Source organism: Phyllostomus discolor, chromosome 8, assembly GCF_004126475.2.
Source record: "Phyllostomus discolor isolate MPI-MPIP mPhyDis1 chromosome 8, mPhyDis1.pri.v3, whole genome shotgun sequence".
Taxonomy (NCBI): Eukaryota; Metazoa; Chordata; class Mammalia; order Chiroptera; family Phyllostomidae; genus Phyllostomus; species Phyllostomus discolor.
This window is the reverse complement of record NC_040910.2, coordinates 104609863-104635031: the sequence shown is the minus strand read 5'-3', so window position 1 is coordinate 104635031 and position 25169 is coordinate 104609863. Positions and strand designations below refer to the sequence as shown.

General features: G+C 60.4%; 1 protein-coding gene across 2 annotated transcripts; it reads right to left on the bottom strand.

Annotated features, from left to right (window-relative positions):
• Positions 1-248: 248 nt before the first annotated feature.
• Positions 249-23243, bottom strand: ERBB2 (erb-b2 receptor tyrosine kinase 2). Of its 2 annotated transcripts, none has more exons than XM_028519424.2 (27): positions 22905-23243; positions 16462-16613; positions 15373-15586; positions 14460-14594; positions 13934-13996; positions 13640-13755; positions 13368-13509; positions 12637-12756; positions 12190-12316; positions 10563-10636; positions 10382-10472; positions 9962-10161; positions 9458-9590; positions 9279-9369; positions 8436-8596; positions 6638-6685; positions 5160-5298; positions 4950-5072; positions 4583-4681; positions 4101-4286; positions 3827-3982; positions 3636-3711; positions 3185-3331; positions 2721-2818; positions 2358-2546; positions 1825-2077; positions 249-1714 (listed from the first exon to the last, which is right to left on the bottom strand). In XM_028519424.2, the coding sequence occupies exons 1-27, from the start codon at positions 22975-22977 to the stop codon at positions 1359-1361; spliced, it is 3762 nt and encodes a 1253-aa protein (XP_028375225.1). In that variant the 5' UTR covers positions 22978-23243; the 3' UTR covers positions 249-1358. The 2 variants fall into 2 exon arrangements, with proteins under 2 accessions (XP_028375225.1, XP_035890306.1); XM_036034413.1 differs by lacking the exon at positions 22905-23243 and adding an exon at positions 19577-20057 and having other exon boundaries at positions 1092-1714.
• Between the last annotated feature and the right edge of the window lie 1926 nt (positions 23244-25169).

The window sequence follows — 25169 nt, the reverse complement described above, 5'->3', positions numbered from 1 at the left end:
GGAAGTTAGAAGACAGGCTTCTCATTGAAGCTCCCTGAAGATTCCTAGTTACTCCCTGAAGGAAGAGATGAAGACACTGCACGTTAGGAGGTGCGCAGTGAGGGGTGGCACAGGGCTGCCCCAGACATAGGCTGGTGCCGACTGTTTTACAAAATGTATTTGTAGGTGGAGCAAGTGAGTGTGGAGCAGGGACACCCCCCTTCCACAATACCCATTCTCCCCGAGTCCTTACTTCATCTTTTTTTTTAACTTTTATTAGTATTTATTTTATCCTGAATTTACTGCTGGGCCATAAGGTTTTGTTTCTTCTGGGATCTCTTTCTTCCTTGCAACCTCTGGTTTAGGAACCGTCTGCTGTTTTTCAGTACAAGTCGACGTGGCAGGGAGGGCTGGTGTGGGTTAGTCCGCTCACAGGCCGTGTAAGCCCTACGCTGCACCTCGGGAGCTGTGTTCGCCCGGATGTGCTCGGTAGACTAGAGGGCCTACCTCTAAACCCTTAACGTTCAGCATTTCCCTCTGCGTTTTGCAGCATGTGCAGCAAAGCTCGGCACTCTTTTTTGGGTCACCAACCCTGTGTCCGGCCCCACTCTTCGGCCTGGGCACGCCTACCAACTCCACCATTGTATCGGCAGAACGGGACACATTTGCTTCTGTCCAGTGCCATCGTTCAGGTACTTGCAGACTTTTAGAACAGGCATGCCCTCGATGGCCTGGGCAGCTTCACGAGCGTTCTTAAAGTGAACACAAAGATTTGAACCTCTTGATTTACATGATTTTGTGGGGCTTTCTGGGTCAGGTGCATAGTGAACCATTTTCAGAGGTCACCTCTGGTCACTTTAGGGAAGAGGAGCTTATTTCATCTTAAAAAAAGAACACATAAGTAAAAACAAAACAAAAAAAGCACTCTGTACAAGGACGAGACCTGGACACTACTGCTCCCTTCTCCCTGGGGGCAGAGCTAGGACTCAGAGACAGTCTCTGAATGGATTGCTTTTGTCCTGGACGCTCCCTTTGGGTCTCTTCCCCTCCCGGGCCCAGCCTCCCTAAGTCCTTCCGTGCCAGGGACCTGGAAAGAGAGCCAGGCTGCAGGGGGCTGTGGCATCATCCGTTGGACCCTGGTGTCTGCTGGGGCGGGGCTCCGAGTCACTGAAGACTTCCCACGGCTGCCTCCTCTGCCAGCCAGGCCGGGCCCTCCTTAGCCACCTGGGAGTCGGACTAGGAAGGCTCCTGGCACGGCGGGCTCCACTGGACGTGGTCCAAGGGCCCTCTCCCTGCATTGTCCCGACACAGGCCCGAAGTCAGGCCCTCTGCACCCTCCGTGGGTTCGGCAAGGCCTAAGGTAGACTTGGCCTTGTGGCTCACACGGGCACGTTCAGGCCCAGGTACTCGGGGTTCTCTGCTGTGGGGGTCCCTTCAAAGGTGCTGGGTGGAGAGCCCCGCTCTGGTGGGTCCTGGTCCCAGTAATAGAGGTTGTCAAAGGCCGGGCTGAAGGCTGGAGGAGGGTGGGGCTGCGGGGCAGCCCTGCTGTGTGGCGCCAAGTACTCAGGGTTCTCCACAGCACCCCCAAAGGTGAAAATGTCTTTGACAATCCCATTCTTCCCCGGGGAGAGAGTCTTGGGCCTTTCCAGAGTGGCGCCTGCAGGTCGAGGAGGAGGCAGAGGGCCCTCTAGGGGTGAGGGGGTCTTCGGGCGAACCTCCGTCTGGTTCACGTACTCTGAAAGGGCACGGGAAGGGGGCTCGTTAGGAAAAGAAACCCATGTGTCCCAGCTGTCACCTACCACAGCGCCCCCCAGTGGGCCCTCAGCTCAGGCCGGGAACCCATACCTGGCTGGGGGCTGCAGGTCAGGGGGGCAACGTAGCCATCAGTCTCAGGGGGCAGGGGTACCGTGGGGTCCTCGCTGTACCGCTGTAGAGGGCTGGAGTCAAGCACGGGGAGGCTCTGCATCCCCTTGGCTGCCCCCATTCCCAAGTCGCCGTCAAACACGTCAGAGCCTGCCCCTTCTGAGGGTGCCAGCGGAGACTTGGGGGGCTCCTCCTCGGAGGGCTCGAGCCCCAGCGTCAGCTCGCCACCGCCACTCTGGAGGTGATAGAGAAGGTCGTGACGGGGGTCACTCATGGATTTGAGATGGAGACTAAGGTGACAGGCTCACAGGAGATAAACAGAGGTCACCTTTGGGGTAGGGCACAGTCACTGTGGGGGGAGGGGGCATGGGTTGGGAGGCATCAGGAATCCTTCGGGAAAGTGGGATCTCCATGAGATGTGGTGGTTGGGGCTGGGGGCATGGGAGAAAGGGACCCTAGTGCACTGGGGTCCGGAGGGGCAACCACACCACCACGGGGTGACCCCGGGCACCGACCCTGGTGGACGCGCTGCGGTGCCTGCGGTGGGCCGTGCTCCCAGCCCCCGGGGCGGGGTCCGGGCAGAAGAAGCCCTGCTGCGGCACCAGGTACTCCTCGGCGTCCACCAGGTCCCCCATGTCGTCGTCCTCCAGCAGCGACCGGTAGAAGGTGCTGTCCAGGGGGCTGGCAGGGCCCAAGTCCTCGTTCTGGGGAGGAGGGAACAGAGCGTGGCAGCCTCTCCCCAGCCCAGTGCTCAGGGAGGCTCAGAAGACACTCGATGGAAGAGGCAAGGGCTGGGCTTGGAGGCCTGGGACCCAGGAGTCAACCCCCTGAAGGGCAGTGCTTAGTCACAGGCAGGGAGCTGGCGGGGAGGTCAGTACCTGGATGACCACAAAGCGCTGGGGGTCCCTGGCCATGCGGGAGAATTCGGCCACCAGCTCCCGGAACCTCGGCCGACATTCAGAATCAATCATCCAACCTGGGGGCAGGAGAAAGCTCAACATCTCAGGGCCGCGGGCAGCCTGTGTGCTGTCCCGCCCCCTCCCCCTCCAAGCCGCTCTAGTGACTAGAGTCCAGAGCCCTCAGGTGATAGAGACCAGCTACCAGGAACTTTGGAGAACCTCTGTGTTTGTCCCTTTTATTTTGCATATAGGTCTCTTTCTGCGTTTCCCTGGACTGGTACCATGAGAGGGAAGTGAGACTCTTTGAGGTTCCTTTAAAAGATATCAGGACCCCTGGGTGCACAAATATTCTGCTTGGCCCCCTCCCATGCCCCTTGTAGACCCCTCTACCCAGGACCACACCCCCGTCCCCCCCAAACAGCTGGCACAGCTCCACCACGCACATTTGACCATGATCATGTAGACATCGATGGTGCAGATGGGGGGCTGGGGCAGCCGTTCCCCCTTCTCCAGCAGGTCGGGGATCTCTCGGGCCGGGATCCCGTCGTAAGGTTTGGCCCCAAAAGTCATCAGCTCCCATACAGTCACACCTGGGGCAGAGGTGGCAACAGAGGGAGCTTCAGTGCATGAGGCCCAGAGACTCTCCAGGAGCCTGGTACCAAGGGGGGCGAGGTGGGAGAAGGGAGGGATGCATTGCTAACATCTGGGAGCTACCTTTAGCCCTTCCCCGGTGCCTGGGACACGGACAGACCCCGGCAGGCTGAGGCACTGCAGCCCCTCCCTTCGGCCCACACTGCGGCTGAGGCGTCTCCATCAATCCTCATCCTTTCACCAACATCCCCGCTGAGGACAGGACCATGGCGCCTCGCCCCCCCAACCCTCCCCACCACGCACCGTAGCTCCACACGTCACTCTGGTGGGTGAACCGTCGGCGGAGAATGGACTCCAATGCCATCCACTTGATGGGCACCTGGCGGGGCAGAGGAAATGTCTTTGAACAGGGGGTGTTGGGGGTGGCCCGTCTCAGGGTTCTCCCAGGGCCCAGACCCCACTCCACCTTATGGCACCCAGCCACCCCCTCGCACCTTGCCCCCATCCGCATGGTACTCCGTCTCGTCAATGTCCAGCAGCCGAGCCAGCCCGAAGTCTGTGATCTTGACGTGGTTAGGACTCTTGACCAGCACATTCCGGGCAGCCAGGTCCCTGTGCACGAGCCGCACCTCCTCCAAATAGCTCATGCCCTGGGGTTGGAGGCATCCAGTGAATGGTACCCAGCCGCACTTTCCTAGGCAGCCTCCCCGTCCCAGCCCTGCAGGGGGACGGGACGCCCACGGAGCCCCGGCCCCTCGGTGCGCATACCTTGGCGATCTGCACACACCAGTTCAGCAGGTCCTGGGAGCCCAGGCGCCCGCGGTGTTCTCGGACGTGGTCCAGGAGGCAGCCGTAGGGCATGAGCTGTGTCACCAGCTGCACCGTGGAGGTCAAGCAGATGCCCAGGAGGCGTGACACATACGGGGAGCCCACACCAGCCATCACATATGCTTCCTGGGGGCAAAGGCACACACTGGGAGGGCGTGCACAGGGCACCACAAGCCCACCTGCCACATGCCCCTCCTGCGGGCCGAGGTTTGCAGAAGGACCCTCCCCTGGATCTGACCCCACCCAACGCAAACAGGCACCACAGCCCACGGACCGGGGAGGTCAGGAGTTGAGGTGTGGGGGTTACAGGAAGTTGTTTCCTCAAATCCCAGGGGAAAGGGAGCCCAGAGCCCAGACCTGCAGCGGTGGGAGGGGGTGGGGTCCCTCGTGTACGCACAGCCGGGCAGGGCGGAGGGGCTTACATCCAAGATTTCTTTGTTGGCTTTGGGAGACGTGTTTTCCCTCAACACTTTGATGGCCACTGGGATCTTCACGTTCTCCCCGTCGGGGATCCAGATGCCCTGGACAGGAAGGGGAGAGAGTGTGAGGAGGAGACAGCCCGCTAGACCCAAACCGCGGCCTTTTGGAAAGGCACTGCTTGCGTTCCCCGCCCTCGAGCCGACCAGCCGACCGACAGCCCAGTTTAACCGCAGCCCCACTACTTAGCCCCCCCCCCCTTTCCCCTGTTCCCGGCCTCTACGACTGCCCTCCTCTCTGGGATGCCTTCCGAAACAGAACCCTGGGTCACACGCCAAGACAGCCCACCGGGACTTAGGCCCCGCCCCTGACCTTGTAGACGGTGCCGAAAGCTCCGGATCCAAGCACCTTCACCTTCCTCAGCTCCGTCTCTTTGAGGATCCGCATCTGAGCCTGGTTGGGCATCGCTCCGCTGGGTGTCAGCGGCTCCACCAGCTGGGGTGAGGGGGTGACCCTGCATCAGTGCCTGGGGGGCTGGGCCACGGACCCCCGGCAGGCAGGGAGGCCCTCGGGCCACCTCACCTCCGTTTCCTGCAGCAGCCTCCGCATCGTGTACTTGCGGATCTTCTGCCGCCTTCTCCTGATCAGGATGCCGGTGACTATGCCCATGAGCATGAACAGCAGGATGCCCACCACAGCGGCAATGATGGACGTCACAGGGCTGCACACAGGAGCCCAGGTCAGGGGTTGGGGAGCAGGCTTGGGCAGAAGGGAGGAAGGGGTCCCGTGGAGGGGCATGAAGGTCACTGGCGTTTGGGAAGGGAGTTTAGAACAGCGGCTCACTGGCTTCTCGCCTCTCTTCCACATTTTAAAACACTTCCCTTGGCTCCCCACTGCCCCCTGGGGGAAAGTCTCCTTGCTGGGCATTCAGAGCGCTCTGCCCACACCTCCGAACCCTGCCTTCACCCAAGGCCCAGCCCGGGATTCTCCAACTTCCTGACAAAACTCACCGCGGAGCTTGCTAACACGAGCCCCAACCCCGCCCCCCCCCCCCCCAGGCTCTGACTGTGGTGATGGGGTGGGGCCCAGGAATGTGCACCCACTGATCCTGATGTTCTAGCCAAATTCGTCACCCACGGGTCACGATTTTCCACACCTCCCAACCATGGTGTGTGCCGCTGCTTCTGCCTGGGCCACCACTGCTCCACGGGGTCACCTTTCAAGACTCATGCGGAACCGGTGGCACCCCCCGGTGCTGGCCCTGCAGCGCTGTCCTCCTTGCCCCCGCCCCCCCCTTGCTTTTCGAAGGGCCGGCACATCGCACAGCTCTAACGAACTCTTGTTTCGTGGACAAATAAATGATCGTCTAGGGTGCACTCCGGTCCTGTTCTCCCCAGAGCCCTCCCCAGCGCTCCCCACTGCCCAGAAACCTAGTCGGGCCCGTGGTGCGGTGGGGAGGGCAGCCCGTGCCTTCCAGGCCCAGCCCCGGCTGGGACCGCCCCCTGCCCTCCCTCCTCTGTGCGGGCCCAGCGCGCGCCACACCAGAGCCCGCAAGCAGACGCCCTAGGTTCTTCCAACCCTCCCCCGGCCGGCGAGGCCACGTGGCTGCCTCCTCCCTAATGCAAGAGACAGACCTGCCCCTCTTTCGAGGCCTGGCTGAAATGCCCCCTCCTCCTCGAAGCCTCCCTGTTAAGGGGGCCCCCTGTTAAGAAGTCACCATTCCCTCCCGCAGGGCTGCAGCTGCACTCTCTTCTCCATCCCCCGCGAGGCCCAGGGGGTCGCATGCTGCCTGTGTCCTTTAGGAGACATCTGGCTACCCAAGGGTGGGAAGGCACTGGGTGTCTTTGCCATCTTTTCCGGTCCCCCACCCCACAAGCGTCCTGAGCAGGTCCTCCAGCCACTTGTTGAAGCGAATGGGAAGGAGGAGCAACAGTGGAAGAGGGGGCAGGGGAGGGGCAGGTGTGGTGTTGGGAGAACTGCCCCCCAGCAGTGTCCACCCAGGGAGGGGCCCGTGCTGGGGCTCAGGGGCAATGTGGGGCGTGCCCTGGGGCCAAGCTGACCTGGCTCTCTGCTCGGCGGGGCAGCCCTTGTCGTCCAGATCCACACAGCTGCGGGAGAGAGTGCCGTCGGCGAGGCTGGCTGGGAGCCGCTTCCCGGGCCCACTCCAGCCTCACAGCACGCCGGGGGTGGGTGTGGCTGCGTCATGGTCCCCATTTGAGACAAAAGCTGAAACTGGGCTCAAGGTTACTAGTGATCTTTCACCCCACAAGGGGCCCCTTCTAGTCTGTGACCCCACTCCCCCTGCTCCCCTGCACCTCCCTGTGGGGGCACCCCACGGAGCGCCAAATGCAAACGCTCGGCCGTCCCCTCCGTGAATGAAGGCCGGGGGAGTACACCGGCACAGCTTCTGCAGCGGGCGGCTGGCGACCCCTATTAAATGTCGGTGACCCACACGTGCCCTAAAAATGCCCACGCTAGGGGTCACGTACAAGATGCTCACTTGTGCATGGAGCTCAAGTGCCATACACTGCAAAAAAAAAAAAAAGAGAGAGAGAGAGAGAGAGGAAAAGGAACCAGCTCGGTCGCCATCCCGCACGCAGGGGCAGGGCTGAACACCACGGCATCCGCGCTGCAGCGCGGGCAGTTCAGGACCCGGGGCAGCAGGTCCACGTGCGCCCACAGGAAAGGACTTCCACGGCACCCAGAGTGTGGGGGCGGGGACAAAGTGCAGAACAATAGCCCAAGAGTGAACCTATTTACAATAAAAAAAAAAATGCACACGCACACTAAAAAACTGATTGTATGTGAGCTGAACTAGATGAAATTGCTGTTTCTTGACCATTTTTGACCTAGAAAAACAGCAACCTCACATGACTCAACCTACTATAAATGTACCACATTTATGTGACTGTGCGGAGAAAAGCCTAGAAGGATGCGCACACGAGAGTGAATCCGCTGGTTCTCCCCGGGGAGGGGGGTGGGGGGATGAAAGCGCACATTTGCTTTGCAGTGTTTACACGTTTGTATTGCTGAAAACGTTTATCGCAGGGACGTATTCACGTATTTCACGTGTAACTAAGGGCGACTATGTGAGAAAAAAAATAGCACAGACTGCCGTGTTAAGGAATAAAGAAACGTTGCAAGATTCTGCTAAGTGAAGAAAAAAAAACATTTGCAAACAATATGTATGGTGTATGATTCCATTTTGGTAAAAAAAAAAAAAGTTAGAATACAGACAGAAACAACTGGAGAATAATATATATTAACATATATATTACATGATATATGTTCGAATGCACAGGTAAAAACTATAGAGTGTAATGTGTTATAATAATATACATATGTGCCCTGGCTGGCGTAGGTCAGTGGATTGAGCGTGGGCTGCAAACCAAAGCATTGCAGGTTCGATTCCCAGTCAGGGCACATGCCTGGGTTGTAGGCCACGGCCCCCAGCAACCGCACATTGATGTTTCTCTCTCTCTCTTTCTCCCTCCCTTCCCTCTCTAAAAATAAATAAATAAAATCTTTAAAAAATGTGATTAGTGTGGCTGTGAAACTGAATTGAAAAAAAAATAATATACATATGCAAGCGTGTGCATAGATAAAAACTAGAGGAAAATATTACAAATTATTCACAGTGGGGGCAGAACTGCTGGCAACATTCATTTCTATTTTATGTTCTAATACACATTTTTTAGCATGTGGCTTTGTGATCGGAAAAGAGAGATGAAAAATGAAGGCACAGGTAAGCAGAGGGAGAGCTGTTGGTCCCCCTCCCATAACTCGGCAGAGCGCCTTCCGCAGAGGCTCCCGGCACACAGCCCCCCTCCTCCTGGCAGGAAAGGCCGGCAGACTCACGAGTGGGTGCAGTTGATGGGGCATGGCTGGCACGTGCCCTCCTCGTCTGGGAACTTCCAGATGGGCATGAAGGAGAGGTCAGGCTTCACCCCGCTGGGGCAGCGGGCCACGCAGAAGGGAGGGTCTTTGTAGTGGGCGCAAGCCACACACTGGTCAGCCCCCTGGGGAGGAAGGAAGGGTTCATGACAGGGCTGGTGGTAGAGTCAGGCCCCTGGGTCCCCTTCAGGCTTCCCCCTGCTCCTGGGACAGCCCAGATCCACTGTGTCTACTGCCGCTGCTCCTCACTGGGGTCCATCCTCCCCCCACCCCTACCCTGCTTCACGGCTGGGTCCCTGGGCTGGGGGCTTCACTCAATGAACCAGATGCCCAGGAAAGAGGCTCATCACCAAAGGTACAACAGCAGGTAATAATGGCACAGAACACATAGCAAGCCTTTCACTGCTCAGACTGTGCCAGAACAACCCTATTCTACCTTAACCTTCACCGTGACCTAGAGAGGCAGGTATGCTATTCATCGTACAAATGAGGCTGGAAGGAGGGCCTGCGTTTGAACCCAAGCGGTCCGGTGCCAAAGCCCACGAGTCTAACCCCCTTGGCACAGCCACAGCCACCAGCACAGGCCTCCCGGAGACCTGTGCGTGGTTTCAAGGTCTCAGGGTCCACGACACGACTCAGTCCCCAGCGGCGGGGCCTCCTTCCACCCTCCCGCTGCTTGCTGCTCGGGTCTGAGCGCGGGGGCTCTCTCCACGGGCATTTTGCTGGAAGCACTTGGCCAGGTGGCCAGCGATCCACCCCTGCACCGTAGCTTCCCTGCACCAGTCTCCGAGCCCACCAGCTCCTTACCGATCCCGAGCAGGTCACCGAGCCGTTCTGGGGCTGACACTCGGGGTGGCACGGCAGACAGTACCTGCCCTTCACGTACTCGCGGGGGAGCCTGAGAGAGGGGATGGCTGGTGAGGGTGTCGGCAAGGAGACCCCGTGCTCCCCCGCCCCGCAGCCGCCCTGGGCTCCACCCCTCATACCCCTGCAGGACTCGGCACTTCTCCACGCACTCCTGGCCCCGCAGGAACTGGCTGCAGTTGACACACTGTGTGGGCCCCGGCCCCCAGCAGCGCCCGTGGGCGCAGAGGTGGTAGCAGGCTAGACCGTCACCCACTGACGTGAGGAAGAAGGAATCAGAGGGGACTCTTAAGGGAAGCTCAGGTCCGAGAGAACCCGGGGAAGAGGCGGGGGGAGGGGGTGGCTCTGGGCTGGGGGGTGGGCGCAGGGCCTGGGCGATGCAGGGAGACAACAGGGCTCGGAGGTTCCAGAAGCAGAGAGGAAAGGGGAGGGGCGCCAAGGCGGTGAGAAAGGACTCGGCTGGAGGCCATGCCAAGAGGCCAGGCCGGCCAGAGCTGCATCAACAGTGGCGCACGAGGGAGGGACAGGCAGTGTGCACACACCCCAGACCACTGCTAGTAGGGGCCCGTGGGCACTGCTGCGCACGGGCAGACGGGGGGCGGGCAGCCCTGGGCTCCCCGTCTTACCACACTCCTCCTCTGGTCGGTTAGCGCTGTGCAGCAGGGCCTGGTGCGGGTTCCGAAAGAGCTGGTCCCAGGGCACCGTGTGCACGAAGCAGAGGTGGGCGTTGTGATGGATGAGGGCCAGCCCGCTGCCCAGCTCCCGCAGCGAGCGCAGCCCCAGCCACTCGATGCCCAGCCCTTGCAGGGTCAGCGAGTAGGCACCACTGTGGGAGAGGAGCGTCAGCTGCAGGGTGGACAGCACATTACTGACCCTTGCCCGGTCAGCCAAGCGCTGCTCTCACCTTCCCCGTCCCCGGCACGCAAACTCCCATAGGAAGGCTGTGGCGGGAGCCCCTGGGGAACAGGAGGACCCAGCATGCCCCACGCTCCTTCCAGCCCCACCCCACCCCCGCTCGGGTCAGGCAACCCACTCCGGGTGCTCACTCATGCAGAACGCGTCCCCGGATGACTCGCAGGTTCTGGAAGACACTGAGGTCACGCAGGGTGGCTGGCCACGCTGAGATGTACAGGTAACCTGCAGGCACAGGGTGAGGCTAGAGTGTGTGGGGGGGGCAGGGTAAGGACTCCCAGCCCCTCCTGAGCGGGGTGCAGAGGCACAGCCCACCTGTGATCTCCTCCAGGGTCTCAAACACTCTGAGCTGCTCCGGCTGGAGCGGGGCAGTGCTGGAGGTGGGGTCCCTAGAAGAAGGATGAGTCAAGGAGTCAGCGGGGCCAGGAAGTGGGTGAGCTGGACCCCCAGGGCGGGCCCTGCCTCCCTCCCCACCCTCTCCTCTACTAATAACTTCACTTAAACCCTTTGCTCAAGCCCGGCTGTTCCCATCCTAAGTTACAGAGCCCAGGCTCTGTTTTGGCAGGTCCATCAAAACAGTATTTATACATCCTCCCATCTAGGAATGTGGCCTACAGGGACACTGGCCCCTGAGGCAAGTACAAGGCAGAACCTCTAGAAAGACTGAAAACCGGACACGACCTGAACACCCACCAGCACACAGGGGAGCTGTTGAACGGACTCCCGACCTCCACGGGCTACAGGCAAAAACCTAAAGTCCGGGAGCGCTCAGCACGCGCCAGGCACTGTTCTAAGAGCTTATGCGTATGAGCTCATTCGACCTTCCTAACCACTGTGTGAGGCTGGGACTACATTGGCCCCCGTTTTACACAAAAGGAAACTATGGCGCAGTAAGGTCACATGACCAGTAAGCGGGAGAGCCGGGTTTCAAACCCGGGCCGTCTGGCTCCCAGGCCTGGGCCCGTGGCTGCTACTCTGTGCTGCTGCCCCCTGCCCCACAGCTGTTGAAAGAACAACCCCAAACTGTCACGACCCGCTCCCCAAAGCAAGGGGCAGACGACACTCCCAACGGGCTCCCGTGTCTGTAAACCAGCCCCCCCCGAGCAGAACTACTGTGTCCCTGGCGCGTGTCTACGTGCGTGCAGTAGGGCTAGAAGAAGACACACCTGCTCACAGGGTCTTCCTCAGGAAGGGGAGTAAAGGCGGGAGAAGTGCTGCAAGGCACTTCCTCCTGTCCTCTGAGACGTAACTCACACACAGCAAGTCGCACCGATTTTTACTACGCAGTTTGATGAGCTTTGGCGAATGCACTCACTCATGGGGGCTCCCACCGCCCCAGTGGGTATACAGAGCACTGCCACCACCCCAGAGGTGTCCTGTGAGTCCCTTTCCAGTCCTCCCACCGAGGGTGACGGCCCCCGTTCCGAATGCCGTCACTGGGGCGGTTTTTGCTGCCCTGCAGCTTCACACGCAGGGCGCCATGCCACGCGGGGCGGGCTCCTGGCGGCTCGCCCCGCTTAACCTGTCCTCGAGACTCACGGTGCGCGCATCAGGTTCTTTCTTTCTGCTGCTGAGAATGTCACTGTACGGGCAGACCATCACCTGTCCTCTCATTCGCCTCTCGATATGCATGTGTGTTCTTTCCAGTTTGGGACCATTACACGCATGAAGCTACCAGTGTGAACTCAAGGAGAACGCAACCTTATCCGGATGGCGTGACCTCCATACAAGTGCATGTTCACGGCTAACGAATCATCTACGCACGTAACGCCCCGCCCAGAAGTCCCTGGTCCCTTTGGTCTCCCTTCTGAATTCCTAGCCTCCCACCTGTGTCTCCTGCCTTCCCCACCCCGAGGCTGCCGCTTCTGGGCGCTCAGGAACCGGTGACACCCTGATCCTGCCTCAGACCCTTGTGTGCACCCTGACCTCTGAGCATCCTTACCCCTCAAAGCTCTCTGGCAGAAACGCCAGGCTCCCGAAGATCTTCTTGCAGCCGGCGAACTCCTGGATGTTGGCGCTGGTGACCGCCCGCGCCTCTCGCAGGTGTTCCACGCCCAGACCGTAGCACACTGTGGGGAGGGGCGGGGGAAGGGGCGGAGGTGAAGGGCCGTCTCGGCACCAGCACTGATCAGCCCCTCCATGGGCACTAGGGACTCCAACTCCTGGGTCCTGTCCACAGTCCCTTCCTAGGGCCACACGCCCCTTCCCACACTGGCAAGATAAGGAGGAGCTTGTGGGACTGATCTGGTGGGGGGGACAGTGGGAGACAAGGACTGAGTCCCAGGAGCCTCTGAGGGAGAGGGGGACAGGGGGACAGGGGGCGAGGCCAGGCTGGGCGTGCAGAGGGACAGGAGCGGCAGCCTGGTCGGGGGCTGGCGGCCGTGCGTACCTCGAGCACAGGACTTGCTGCATTTCTCACACCGCTGTGTCCCGTCCTCAGCTGTCACCTCCTGGTTGTTCACAGGACAGACCAGGGTGCAGGATCCCACGTCCGTCGACAGATAGTTGTCTGAGGAGACCAGGATTGTGTCCACACGCCCAGCCTCCCACACCCCACCCCGAGCAGGGTCGCTGTGCCCCGGCAGCACAGTAAGAGTGACGTCAGCCAGCGCTGAAACGCCCCCACACTAGGTCTGCACGTTTACCCTCCACTGACTCCTCACAACAAACCCACGTGATAGGAGACACCTCAAGATGCCCATTTCGCTGAAAGGGAAACCAAGGCACGGTTTTATGGAAACCAGCCAAGGTCACTGTGCTGGTGAGCGGAGGAGCCAGGATGTGAGCTCACTCAAACTTTATAACCAGCTGATGAGGCTGGGGCTCTGACTGCACCCCTTTTAGAGATGAGGGAACTGAGACACTGTAGGGTCACACGACCCACAGTGGGAGAGCCGGGTTTCAAACCCAGGCGGTCTGGCTCCCGAGCCTGAGCTCTTAGCTCCTGCTCTGCAGCTGCCACCTGCTCCACGGCGGTCGAGAGGAGGAGGCAGCTTGACAGGAACCCTCACGACCCGCTCTCCACAGCAAGGGGCGGACGTCGCTCACAATAGGCTCCCATTCCCATAAACCAACCTCCCCGGCAAAATGACGAAAACTGTGTCTCTCCCTGGCACTCACAGGGACAGGTGGTCACACAGCTGGCACCGAAGGTGTAACGGCCCTCGGGGTTGGGCATGGACTCAAAGGTGTCCGTGTTATAGGTGACCAGGGCTGGGCAGTGCAGCTCACAGATGCCACTGTGGTTGAAGTGGAGGCAGGCCTGGGGGGACAGGCAGCTGGGGGTTACAGGGCTGTTTTCTCCTGATGCGCCAGGGGCGATGGGGTAGTCCAAGGCAGGATGCCCCCTCCCCCCCCATCCCCCCGCAAGGGTGGGCCCAGCGAGCACGCACCAGGCAGTCGGAGTGTTTGGGGCCCGTGCAGCCAGCAGCGCACTGCTCGTGGCAGCAGTCGGTGGCCCGCCGGCCCTTGCAGCGGGCACAGCCACCGGCACACACAGTCCGGGTCACTGTCGGGCAAAGGGCAGGGTGAGGGCGGGATGACGCCAGGGGAACCAGGCCTCCCCCAGCATCACCTTCTGGGGGAGACTCCCTGGGGAACACACTGGGGCCTGGAACCCTTCCCTCCCACGCCACTTTGATCTGGCCCAGCCCGGGCCCCAGGCCCTGCGCCTCCCGCAGACTCACAGCTCTGACAGTCCCTGGAGCTCTCTCCCCAGCAGTGTTCACAGGCCGGCGAGCAGGGCGGGCCTGGGGAGGGCACAGGGAGAGACAGTGAGAGAGACAGGGCCCAGGAGGCAGAACGCACAGTGAGGGGGAGACCCAGGCGAGCAAGGGGAACTCCCAAAAACAGAGATGCAGGCAAGAAACAAGGGGCCCGGCTGTTGTGGCTCAGTGGATTGGGCACAGATGTGCGAACCAAAGGGTCACTGGTTCGATTCCCAGTCAGGCGGGTTGCAGGCCAGGTCCCCAGGAGGGGGCATGGGAGAGGCAACCACACATTGATGTTTCTCTCTTTCTCCTCCCTTTCCCTCTCTAAAAATAAATACTTTTTTAAAAGACAGAGGGCCACAGAGATAAAGAGACGACAGGAGGGACCCAGAAAAAGGAAAGGGTGGTGTCAGTGCAGGGGGTTGGGGGTGTGACCAGGAGTTGGGGGGGTGGCGGTGGTCTGAGGAAGAAGAGGCTGCAGGCAGGGAGGAGCGTGGCTTACAGGCCCGGGAGTGGTTGGTGTCCATCACCGTGAGAGCCATCTGGTTGTTCTTGTGGAAGATGTCCGTCCACAGAATCGTGTCCTGGTGGCAGAGCTGGGGGTTCCGTTGGATCCGGACCCCTCCTTTCAGGATCTCTGGGGGACGGGCAGCAAACAGAGGCTTTCTCCCCGGTCCATCCGCTTCTGCACCCCCCACCACCTTCTTAAACACACTGTGGGGCCCCAGGGCACAGAAAAGGCGCCTTCGGCATCTCTTAGCTCCCCCCCCCCCCCGCCCCCATCCTCGCCCCATGCGCATGCGTGCACGAGCCTGGAGGAGGGGGCTGTCCCTGTCAGGGCCTCCTCCCCAGAGGCCCGGGTCTCTCTCCCCTGCCCTCCCGCCTCTATCCCGTGCACTCTGCTTGTTGGTCGAGAGAGAGACTCTGCAGCCTGGAACCCAGCCTCACCGCTACCTAGCTGTGGCACCTTCCACAAGCCCTGGATCCCCTGTGAACCTGCGGCCTCATCTGTGAGACAACAACAACGTCCACGCATCCCTTGCCAGATCACAGCGTGACCGAGAGCAAACCACTCACGCGAAGCCCCAGACGCACAGGGTCCGGGACACCGCCAGCGCCAGGGCCGCCAGGTGCAGCAGGCACATGGCTGTTCGCCGCACGTGTGTGCTCAGCCAAGAGGCGGGCAAAACCCTTCCGGCATCCTAACTACCCCCACTCTGCGGGCTGGAACAAGCTGTGACTCCCTGGGAGGAAGGGGAATCTTTTTAAAATCTTCCCAGGGGCACCTCCCCTAGCGCCACCTGCTGCATCCAACCAGAAGGGATGCGGGTTTGGATTCACGAGAAGCCTCCCCGTGCCTAGCGGCGGCCCCGGTCGGCTCTCAGTCACCAGGTGTCAAAGATAACGATGACCACCTGTGAGGCTTCGCAGCTGCAGCTCCCGCAGGCCCCCTGGGGCGGCCCCTGCAGCTGGGGTGGCGCTGTCCGGAAGGTCTCCGTTGTCCAGCACGGCCAGGGCGTAGTTGTCCTCAAAGAGCTGGGTGCCTCGTATGATCCGCAGCCTCTGCAGCGGGATGTGTCTCACCTGGTTGTGAGCGATGAGCACGTAGCCCTGCACCTCCTGGATATCCTGGGGGGGGGGGGCACACAGGGTGGGGTGGGGCTGAGGAGACCTGGGCCCTGGGACATGGCCACCCTCCAAGGCTTCCTCGGGGTTACCCAGTACTTGAGGATCCTGAGCAAGGCCCCCATCCTCTGAGCAGCCCTCCTCTCTTCCTGTGTAAAATGGACATCAAGGCTCCTCCCCCTCCCCCAACCAGATTCCTGCATGATGGAGAGAGATACTGGTGGAGGGAGCACTCTGTACACTGTGAGCAAATACCGCACCCTCTCTGCAGCTGTGAGCTTCTTCATCTCTGAAAGGGCGAGATGACCTCTGGGCATTGTGCGCACGACCCCACCCCAGGGCACCCCGGAAAGAGCCCTGTGGGCCGGTTTCTACTCTCTTGGGGCCCTTTCACACGCATTTCCCATTTTAGCTTCGAAATGGGCCTCCCCGGCGAAGTCAAAGCATGCCTGTTTCTCCCAGAATGCAGATAAGGAAACCGAGGCCCAGAGAAGCCGAGATGCTAGGCCACATTCACATGGTGTGTCCCGGCAGCACTGGCTCTGGAACCCACGTCTCCCGCCAGGCCTTTCACGACTCCAGGTGGGAGAGGGACAGTGGCTGAGCGGTTGGACAGGGGAAAGTGGTTGGGCTGGCAAGACAGCAACAATTTAGCAACAGAACAGATGGATTCCACCTGGAGAGGTCCACAGCCAGCCACACTAGAGCGAGGGAACCAACAGGTCTTGCACTAGGACAGGCAGGGGTTAGGCCGCAGAGAGGACTTCTGGTTGAAGGTCCACGAGAGGAAACACAGGCTCCTTCCACCACCCACCTATAAGCAGAGGGCTCAGCCCAGCTGGGAGGCAGGGACTGGCCGGGTTGCCCATGACTCTCACCTGGAGGAAGTGGAGGCTGGCATTGGCAGGCAGGTAGGTGAGCTCCAGGTTACCCTGCACCACCTGACAGCCCTGGTAGAGGTGGCGGAGCATGTCCAGGTGGGTCTCGGGACTGGCCGGGAGGCGCAGCTTCATGTCTGTGCCGGTGCACACTGGCCGGGGGGAGGAGGCGGGTCAAGGGCGGCTCCGACCTGGCTGCCTCCGCCACACTCGCTCCCCAGAGTCAGGCCGTCTTGGACAGCAGGGGTCCCCTCCCCCCATGTCCCGTGCACCTGCAGAAGGTGCACGGCAAAAGCAGGTTTATGAGTTTGGGAAGAGGAGGGAGATCACGGGAGAGGCTCCTTCTGACTCGGCCCACCCTGGGCACCCACAGGGGGCCCTGGGGTGCCAGCTCTAGGGAGCTTGCCCGCCCAGTTCAGGGGTTGGCCTGCAAAGAAAGCCTCTCTTTGTCCCAAAGCCACGACTCAGGGCCAACGGGTAAAAAATCCCCCAAGAGAGGTGATGATGAATCACGAACCCTCTGGATATCCCCTCGCCCTCTCCCAAGCAAACAAACTTGGGGTATTCTCCCCACCCCATTCCAATACCACCCACATGCCAGCCTCCTGGCAAGAAACACCCACCCTCACAATGCCACCCAGGATGTGGGGAAGGAGGGTCAGCTGGAGTCATAGCGGGGGCATGGAGACCACCATGGGCCTGGCCACTGCAGGGACCTCTGGGATTCCCCCAGGCACAGACAAGGAGCGTCAGACCCCAGCTACGGGCATCTGGGTCCGGGCTGCAGATCCCGGGCCAGGCTGATGCCTCCTCCAAAGGCTCCTACTCTGGCACCTCACCCTTGCCACCTCCTCAGGGCAGGGCTCCAGAAGCAGCTGGCAGAATCTGTGCCGCGAAACTCCTGCCACAGGAGTACTACGTCAGCCCTGTGTACCTGCCCAGAGCCAACTGTCAGCCCAGGGGCCCCAAGATGAATGGCCCCCGGGCCCACCTGGACCCCGGCAGGTGCCCCTGAGACCACAAGTCCCCGTGAAGCCCAGAAATACAGGAAGGGTAAACCATCCCCCGTGAGGGGCGCTGGGGGCAGCGGCTGGCACAATGCCGGCCGGCGGAGAGGGGAGACTAAAGTGTCCAGTTGAACTTGTTTTTCTGCTCCAGTGAGCAGATGAATCACCTGGTGCGCCTTGCCCAGGAGGGTGTGCCGGGGGTGGGGGGGTGGGCGGAGGGCACCCCCAGGTACGCAGGCACACAGGTGCCTGAGCTGCCCGGAACGCCTGCTGGCCCCCACTCTGCCTCCCACGGGCTGCGTGCAGATTCAGGGAGCTGACCTCCTGCTCTCTCAGCAACGTGGACTGGAGGTCAAATCCCGAGGGGATGGGTACTAAAAGCTCCCCCCCCCCTTACTGCTGGGGAAAAGCTTGTGGGACCAGTCCCGCCAGAGTCGTGTCCTGGAACTCCTGGTGACACACGCAGTGGGTCTCTGTCCCCACCACTCCGGGCAGATAGGGAAGGAAGCAAACAGGGAGGAAGGGGAGGGCCCAGAAATAGAAGCAAGGGTCCCTTCCTCCCCCCACTACCCCAGACTCCCAAAAGAAACAGGAGCTGGGGGTGGCAGGCCAGGCCCAAAATAACGTCCACCCGCTGCCAGGACCTCCCCCTCCGCAGCTTCAGCTGCTTTGTAGGCACAGCTGTCTCCAGGCCCAGACCCCACGGCCCTGGCCCAAGCCCGGGAAAGGGACCAGCGGAGCTGAGGCAGGGGCTGTCTCCACCCCCTGCGGCCCTGCGTGCTTCCAAAGGACACCAGCTGCGGCAGCCAGGCAATGGGAAAACAACAACAACGGAACCCTGGCAGCAGCTGAATGAACTGAGGGCCTACTGTGTGCTCAGCAGGCACTCCAGGAGCCACATCCTGCAGACACTGAGACCTCCACTTTGCAAAAAAGGGAACTGAGGCTGTCAGGGGTTAGTCTCCCCAGGGGATAAAGCCTGTGAGGAGCAGGATTGGAACTCAAGTCTGTCTGACTTTAGATTCCACACTTCTTCCACGAGGGCCTAATAACCACACGCACACACTCACCCCACACCCCACACCAACATAAGCACAGTCCAACTCTACCGATGCCACAGAACGACATCACAGGTGCTGGGCCGGCCGTGCTGGGCCGGGCTGGACTGGGCAGGAGGAGCAGCAAGAGTGGCAGCCCCGCCCCACTAGTGAATTTGTTTGTGGCCCATTTGAGTTTGATTAACACTTTTTAAGTGTTTGCAACAGGTGGTAAAATTGGTGGCCCGAGACCCACTCCCCAAGAGCAGGAGGCTTGGGCGTTAATCCCCCCAACCAACCTGCCAGGAAGGCCTTCCCGAGGCCCCCCCACCTCCCCCACCTCCCCTGCACCTTACACCTCCTCCCACCTCCCATCTCTGCGCCATTTCCTCCCTCCCCAGTCCCTGCCTTTGGTCCCCATGTCCACCCTGCCCCCGCTGATTTTCTTGGGTCGGGGAGGGTAGGAGGTCTTGTTCCACGCAGGAGAGCAAGCTCTGTGTTTCCAGGACACCTGCTCCTTAGGAGCCACGGTTAGGGCAGGGCACCCCGTGAGCACTGGGTGTTTGCTGGATGGGTGGGTAGGTGGATGAAGTCCAATCAAGAGTCTCCAGCCCTGGCTGCTGTGGCTCCACAGACTAAGCACCAGCCTGTGAACCGAAAGGTTGTCGGTTCGACTCCCAGTCAGAGCACACACCTGGGTTTCCGCCACATTCTGAATCAGGGGGCATGTGAGAGGCAAACAGTCGATGTTTCTCTCATGTGTCAATGTTTCTCTCCCTCTCTTTCCCCTCTCCCTTCTCTAAAAATAAATAAACTATTAAAAATAAAAAAGAGTCTCCACACCAAAAGGAACCAGCTGAGATCACAGAGTCCATCCCACCACTGAGAGACTGGTCACAGTCCCTCCCTCGTGTCCCTCCAACTCGGGGTGCTCTCAGCGGGGTTCTCTCGTCCCCACCAGCCTTCAGGCCCAGCAGCTGCTTCTCTCGCTCAGCAGCACGAGAGCCCATGCTTCTTTTGGTTTCCATGGACACTACCTGCAACCCCAAAGCTCGCCCACCCACCACATACCTGGGGTTATCAGGCAGATGGGGGCCTGGGCTCAGGGTCATCAGACCTGAACGCAGCTGGGTCACTCACTCTGTGACCTCCAGCAGGCCCTGGACCTCCAGGGTGGGGGTCAAATCAGACTCACCTCCGTGCACAGCAGCGCCTGTGACCTAGTAGGCACTCTGCGAATATTTACTGACCTGAACTTGGTTATAGGAGGGAATAATAAAACAATAACAACTCTTCCTTTCTGCAGAGAAGTTAAATGAGATAATGAATCAAAACGCAGTCTGTAAACATGACGAGGCTTTGTAAACAGAGCTGGGGCAACACAAACATTGGCTATGCCTCTGCTCCTCCTTGGGAAAGAGCGCACCCCTCCCCCTACCTCCACTCTCTCCCCCCGGGGTAGACAGGAAAGGTGGCCTCACAAAAGATGGAGGTGTCACCCCAGAGGGGCTTCCCACAGGCAGAGGGAAGGGATCTCTTTCTAGATCATTCCAGCACCCAGGGGCAGGCTTAACTTCCTGCGCCCTACATCAGCTCCCCTAGCCCCAGCCGCGGCCCCAGCCCCAGCCCCAGCCCCAAGCCCAGCCCCAGCCCCAGCCCCAGCCCCAGCCCCACACTGGTCCCTCCTGTTTCTAATCCAGCTGTGTCCTTCCTGACATCCCTGCAGGTCCCATGGCCTCCACTCCACACCTCCCCTCAGTCCCCCGCCGTTCCAGGAGGCCCCCAGAGAAGAAGGCAGACATGAGGTAGACAGGGAGAGATAACTCCAAAGCCAAGAGGGGACCTGGGGGTGTCCATCTCAGCCCCACTTTCTACAGCCTAGATGCGGAAGGTCGCACATTCACCTGAACGAGAGAGCAGCACCTCTGCCCCAGTCCGGCCACCTGGCTGCCCCTGAGGCTATGCTCGACCCATTTCTGTTAAATGGAATAAGACTCATCAACTCTCAGTAGCTCCTCACTGGAGTCCAAAAAATGCCCTGACTACTCGATAAGTTGCTTGATTTCCTTGAACTTCGGTGTTCCCCTCGGTGCCGCTCTTTCGCAGAACCGTGGCCCCGACAACATGAAACTGCCCGTGGACAAGAACCTGGCATAGGGGAAGCGGGCTGGACATTTTTGCAAAGTTCAGGCAAGAGAAGTTCGAGTAGCAGGAGGATGGGTAATTCCCAACCAAGAGAAAAGAAAAAGGGCTTTCTGTTTGGAATGCCATGTATTTTCTCTTTTTGCATTGGATCCTGTCTTTCCCAGGGTTTTCTTGGGAATATTAATATGAGGCTACTTGCCCTAAGCACAGCAAAAAGAAGGAAGGAGAGTGTTGGGAGAACCACACACGAATTAAACAGGAGCTCTGCAAGACAAAAAGGACGTGTTCGCTGCGCTTTGAACCTGGACCTCTAACAGAGGATCTCAGCAAAACCCCGGGTCTTCTCCCGCCTCCCTGGCCCACCCCTGCCGACCTTCCTGCCCCAGAGCTCAGTCCTGCAATGGAAGGGGGTGGCTGGAGGCAGCTGGGCGGTGTGCTGCCATTGTAGCCAGTCCCTGCACGACACACCCCGCATCTCTCTGCACCCAGGGGTGCAGGGTGAGGAGTGAGGAAGCCGGGAGAGCCGACCCCTCAGCCCCCAGCACAGCAGCACCCAGCCACTCCCCACCTGCTCAGCTCACAGGCCCAGGTGCGGAGGACAGCAGCCCGGCCCAGCCTAGCCTCACCCTTCTCAGCACAAGGTCAGGGGCAAAGATGCCAGCCTGGGAAACAGGGAGGGAAAGGATAAGCTCAAAGGAGAGGAGCCTCCTTCCTCAGATAGAAGGCAGGCTCGGGGCCACCTCCCCCTGTTTACAGCCCTGCTGGCTGGCCCAGCACCTTGAGGGAGTTCCTTCAGAGGGCAGAGTTCAGCTGAGTCCCCAAGTCAGCAAAGAGAGACTGTTTAGCAACACAAAGCCCAGACACACAAACACACAGACCACACAGCTCAAGAACACCCTGGCAGACAGGCCCCCCTCGGCACAGCAACGTGGTGACAGAGGGACCCTCGGGCACCAGACAAGATGACAGGCACCCCTTCTCCAGACTCCGTGACCTACGGAGACCACCCACCTCCCCCAGAACGCTCTCCCTGTGTCTTCCCCACGGCCTGGGCACGCGGGGAGCTGTGTCTCCCACGGTTGGAGGCAGATCAACAGTGATTTCAAACGTGCAGCTGGGGGGTCGCACTGCCTGGGGTCCGATCCGTACCCACCGCTTCCTGGCCACTACTTAACTGACCTCTTTAAGCCCAGGTTTCGCCTGGGGCCTGGGAACACGGGTGGGCCCCCACTCACAGGGTGCTTCTGAGGGTTCAAGGGGGGCGCGCGTGCAAAACACCATGTGCAGCGCCCGGCACACAGTACACTTCCAGGTTTAGTCATTGTCGCGGACAGACGGACAGATGGGGCAGCACGCCGTCCCCCCCCCCCTTTCACTCTTGCCCGCACTCAGGTGCGGGAAAGGCAAGGACAACCCAGTCCTCCGCGTACAGATCAGGGTAAGCAGTCCCTGATCCTTCGCCCCCCACCCCAGCTCGCCGCTGCCCCCGGAACCCCTCCCGCAGCACTCTCCCACTCCGGGCCCCAGACCGGGAAGCCCACCGCGCCGCCCATGCTCTCCCCGAGCCACAAAGCACACCGGCCCCCGAGGTGGCCCTCCAGAACCTTGTTCAAAACAAACGCCTCCCCACCCGACTCCCGCGCCCCAGGCTCCAGCGCGAGGCGGATCCTCGGTCCTACGAGTCACCCTCGCCTCCCAGCTCTGGCTGGGCAGGTGGCCGCGCCCCCCCCCTCCACCCCCCGATCTTGCCTGAAGCAGGAGTTACTAAACCCAATCGGCCGAGGAGGGGCGGGAGGGGGGAGGGGGACGGGGGAGGGCCAGCGCTGGGGGGCACCCCCAAGGAATCCAGCCCAGTCCAGTCCGGAGGCGGAGGCTGCCAACTGGAAAGGCCTCCAGGAGCTCGAGGGGGCTCAGGAAGGGGGCACACGCGCGCGCGCCGCGCAGGGAACCCTCTGAGGGAAACTTTCTCAGCAGTTTCAGGGAACCCCTTTGACAAGTCCCTGCGGCCGTCGCGGAGCCCGGAAAGCGCCGGTCCCTTGAAGGGGACACCGAGAGGCGCTCGGGGGCAACGGCCCAGCCGCCGCCCCACCTTCTCCTGCCCCCTCCCCGCCGGCTCCCAGCGCCCGGGCTGTCCGAAACTTCTCGTCGGGAAGCCCGAGCGGCCCCCTGAGCCCCGCGAGCCCGAGGGTTTTTGCAGGGGTCCCAAGCTGTGGGGGCGCGTCGCGGCTTCCCGCCCTCCCCACCCCAGGCTCACCTTGGGTGTCTGCGGTTCCGGGGGGCAGGAGGGCGAGGAGGAGCCCCCAGCGGTACCAGGCCGCCAGCTCCATTGTCCTCACTGCAGCTCGGGCCCCATGGCTCCGGCTGGACCAGGCTGGAGGGGCAGCGGGCAGAGGGGACGAGCGCTGGGCGCCGGAAGGGCTCCCCGCGAAGGGGCGGGCGGCTGCCTCCGGGGCTCCTGTCGGCGCTGGGTGCGATGGAGGGGAATCTCAGCTCCACAACTTCATTCTTGCACTTCCTCGAGGCAGGCCTCCTCCTCCACCGCCTCCGCCTCCTGTGATTGGGAGCCAGCGCGCTGGCAGCTCGCCCCCCACCCCCACCCCCTCCAACCGCATTCCTGCAAGTCCCTGGGAGTGGCAATCCCGGCTTCACTTTCTCCCTCTCTCCGCGCAGGCCTGGGGTGCGTCGCGCGCGCGCCCGGGGTGCCCGCCGCCCGTTCCACCCGTTTCCACGAAGAGCACCTAAAAGCAGGGGGGACGGTTGCGCCTCCTCCCCCAGGGGCCGCGGGGGGTGTGGGGGAGGGCACATGCCGTCTTCTTGTAAGTCGCAGGTTTCATCGTAAACATTCCTGAAGAGTTTGCGTCCTACTCCATCGAATGCCAGTTCGTTGTAACATCGAATAATGGCTTTCCCACCACATCCTCGAGTAGGACCAATGCGCAAGGAGGGGCGTGTGTTGTGTTGAACTCGGGGCTGCCAGGACTCTCCGGCCTGCCTTCTCGAACCTTTTAGCTGTCTGTTCCGGTCTGAAAAGCGTGGTTTTAAGAGGGTCTACAGGTCTGGGGAAAGACGATCAAATGGGAGGGACCGCCAATTTGAAGACCCTCTCTCGTATTTGTGTACCACGGGGGCATTCGGCACCAACTTACCCAAAGTTTCTTCTCTGTCCCTTGCCTTTCGCCGGCCTTCTCAGTTCTACACCCCCCACCCCCCCACCACCCCCAACCCCGCATTCCACCTGGAGCCCTGGGCCTGGACTGAAGGGGGGTGGGGGGAGAAAGGCATGTTTTTGTTGAAAATTCCAACAAAATATTTCATGGGATATACAACTTACACTAATAAATTATTCCTTGCCCTGGCTGGCACAGGTCAGTGGATTGAGCACAGGCCGTGAACCAAAGCGTCGCAGGTTCGATTCCCAGCCAGGGTACATGCCTGGGTTGTAGGCCATAACCCCCAGCAACCGCACATTGATGTTTCTCTCTCTCTCTATCTCCCTCCCTTCCCTCTGTAAAAATAAAGAAATAAAATCTTTTCAATAAATAAATAAATAAATAAATTATCCCTTGCTTATCTGACATTCAGATTTAACTGGGCATCTTTATGGTTCTTCACTAAATCTGACGCCTCTGGGTGGAATGCCTCAGCCGAGAGCACGCCGGTGCTGCTGGAGAGGGAGGGGGCCAGAGGCCCCTACTGCGGACTGGAGAAGGGAGGCCTTCGGGCTGGAGCGTGTTGTCCAGTTCACCGCGAGGCTGCAGGTTTGATCCCCGGTCCCGGCGCACGTCCCTGGTCTGGGCACCTAGTGGAGGCAACGGATCAACCGGTCAGATCGGTGTTTCTTACACGGATGTTTCTTGTCTCCACCCCTCCCCCCACCCTACCCTCCTCTCTCTCAAAAAAAAAAAAAAAAAAATTGGACCCCAGCATTTCTCAAGCTGCTTCCATACAGGCACTTTCACAGTGGAGGGGGAAGAAGGGTTGGGAAAAGGGCGCTCTGGGATGAGGAAGACCTGGTTCAAACCCCCACTCCCACACAGGTTAGCTGTGTGACCTTGGGCAAGTGACCGAGGTGACCTGTTTGCGCACATGTAGCATAGCGTCTGGCATTCCGGGCCAGGGGTTCCAGGAATAACGCCCCCGAAGCACTCAGCACAGCACTGAGCGCTCGGCCGGGGGGCCTCAGGGTTGGTTTATGCTGCAGCAGATTTGGGTTTTGGGGGGGGGGCTCGGAGCTTGTGCAATTCGGAAGACTCTTTAGGAAGTGAATACCAGGCTACGAACCCAAAATGCGACGCGGGCTCCAGCTCTAACCGGTGACGTTCCAGCTGCAGGCCGTCGGCCAGAACATCATCAGTCACGAGTCCAGTCTGGACGATCAAGACGAAGTTTTTATTTGTTTGTGAAGAACTGGAATGGGATAGGAAAGGTCGGGGAACATCACGTATTAGGGGTAAGTGTGGGTGATGGGAAGTGTGTCCTGGGGACGAGGTCCAGTGGACCTGTTCCGGGGAGGACAATC

Excerpts from the sequence above, each read along its gene's own strand:
- ERBB2 (XM_028519424.2), bottom strand. The coding sequence starts at position 22,977 with ATGGAGCTGGCGGCCTGGTACCGCTGGGGGCTCCTCCTCGCCCTCCTG. Across the intron at positions 8,597-9,278 it reads CGGTGACCTGCTCGGGATCG|GGGGCTGACCAGTGTGTGGC; the intron begins GTAAGGAGCTGG and ends CTTCCTCCCCAG. Across the intron at positions 5,073-5,159 it reads GGCTGCTGCAGGAAACGGAG|CTGGTGGAGCCGCTGACACC; the intron begins GTGAGGTGGCCC and ends CCCTCACCCCAG.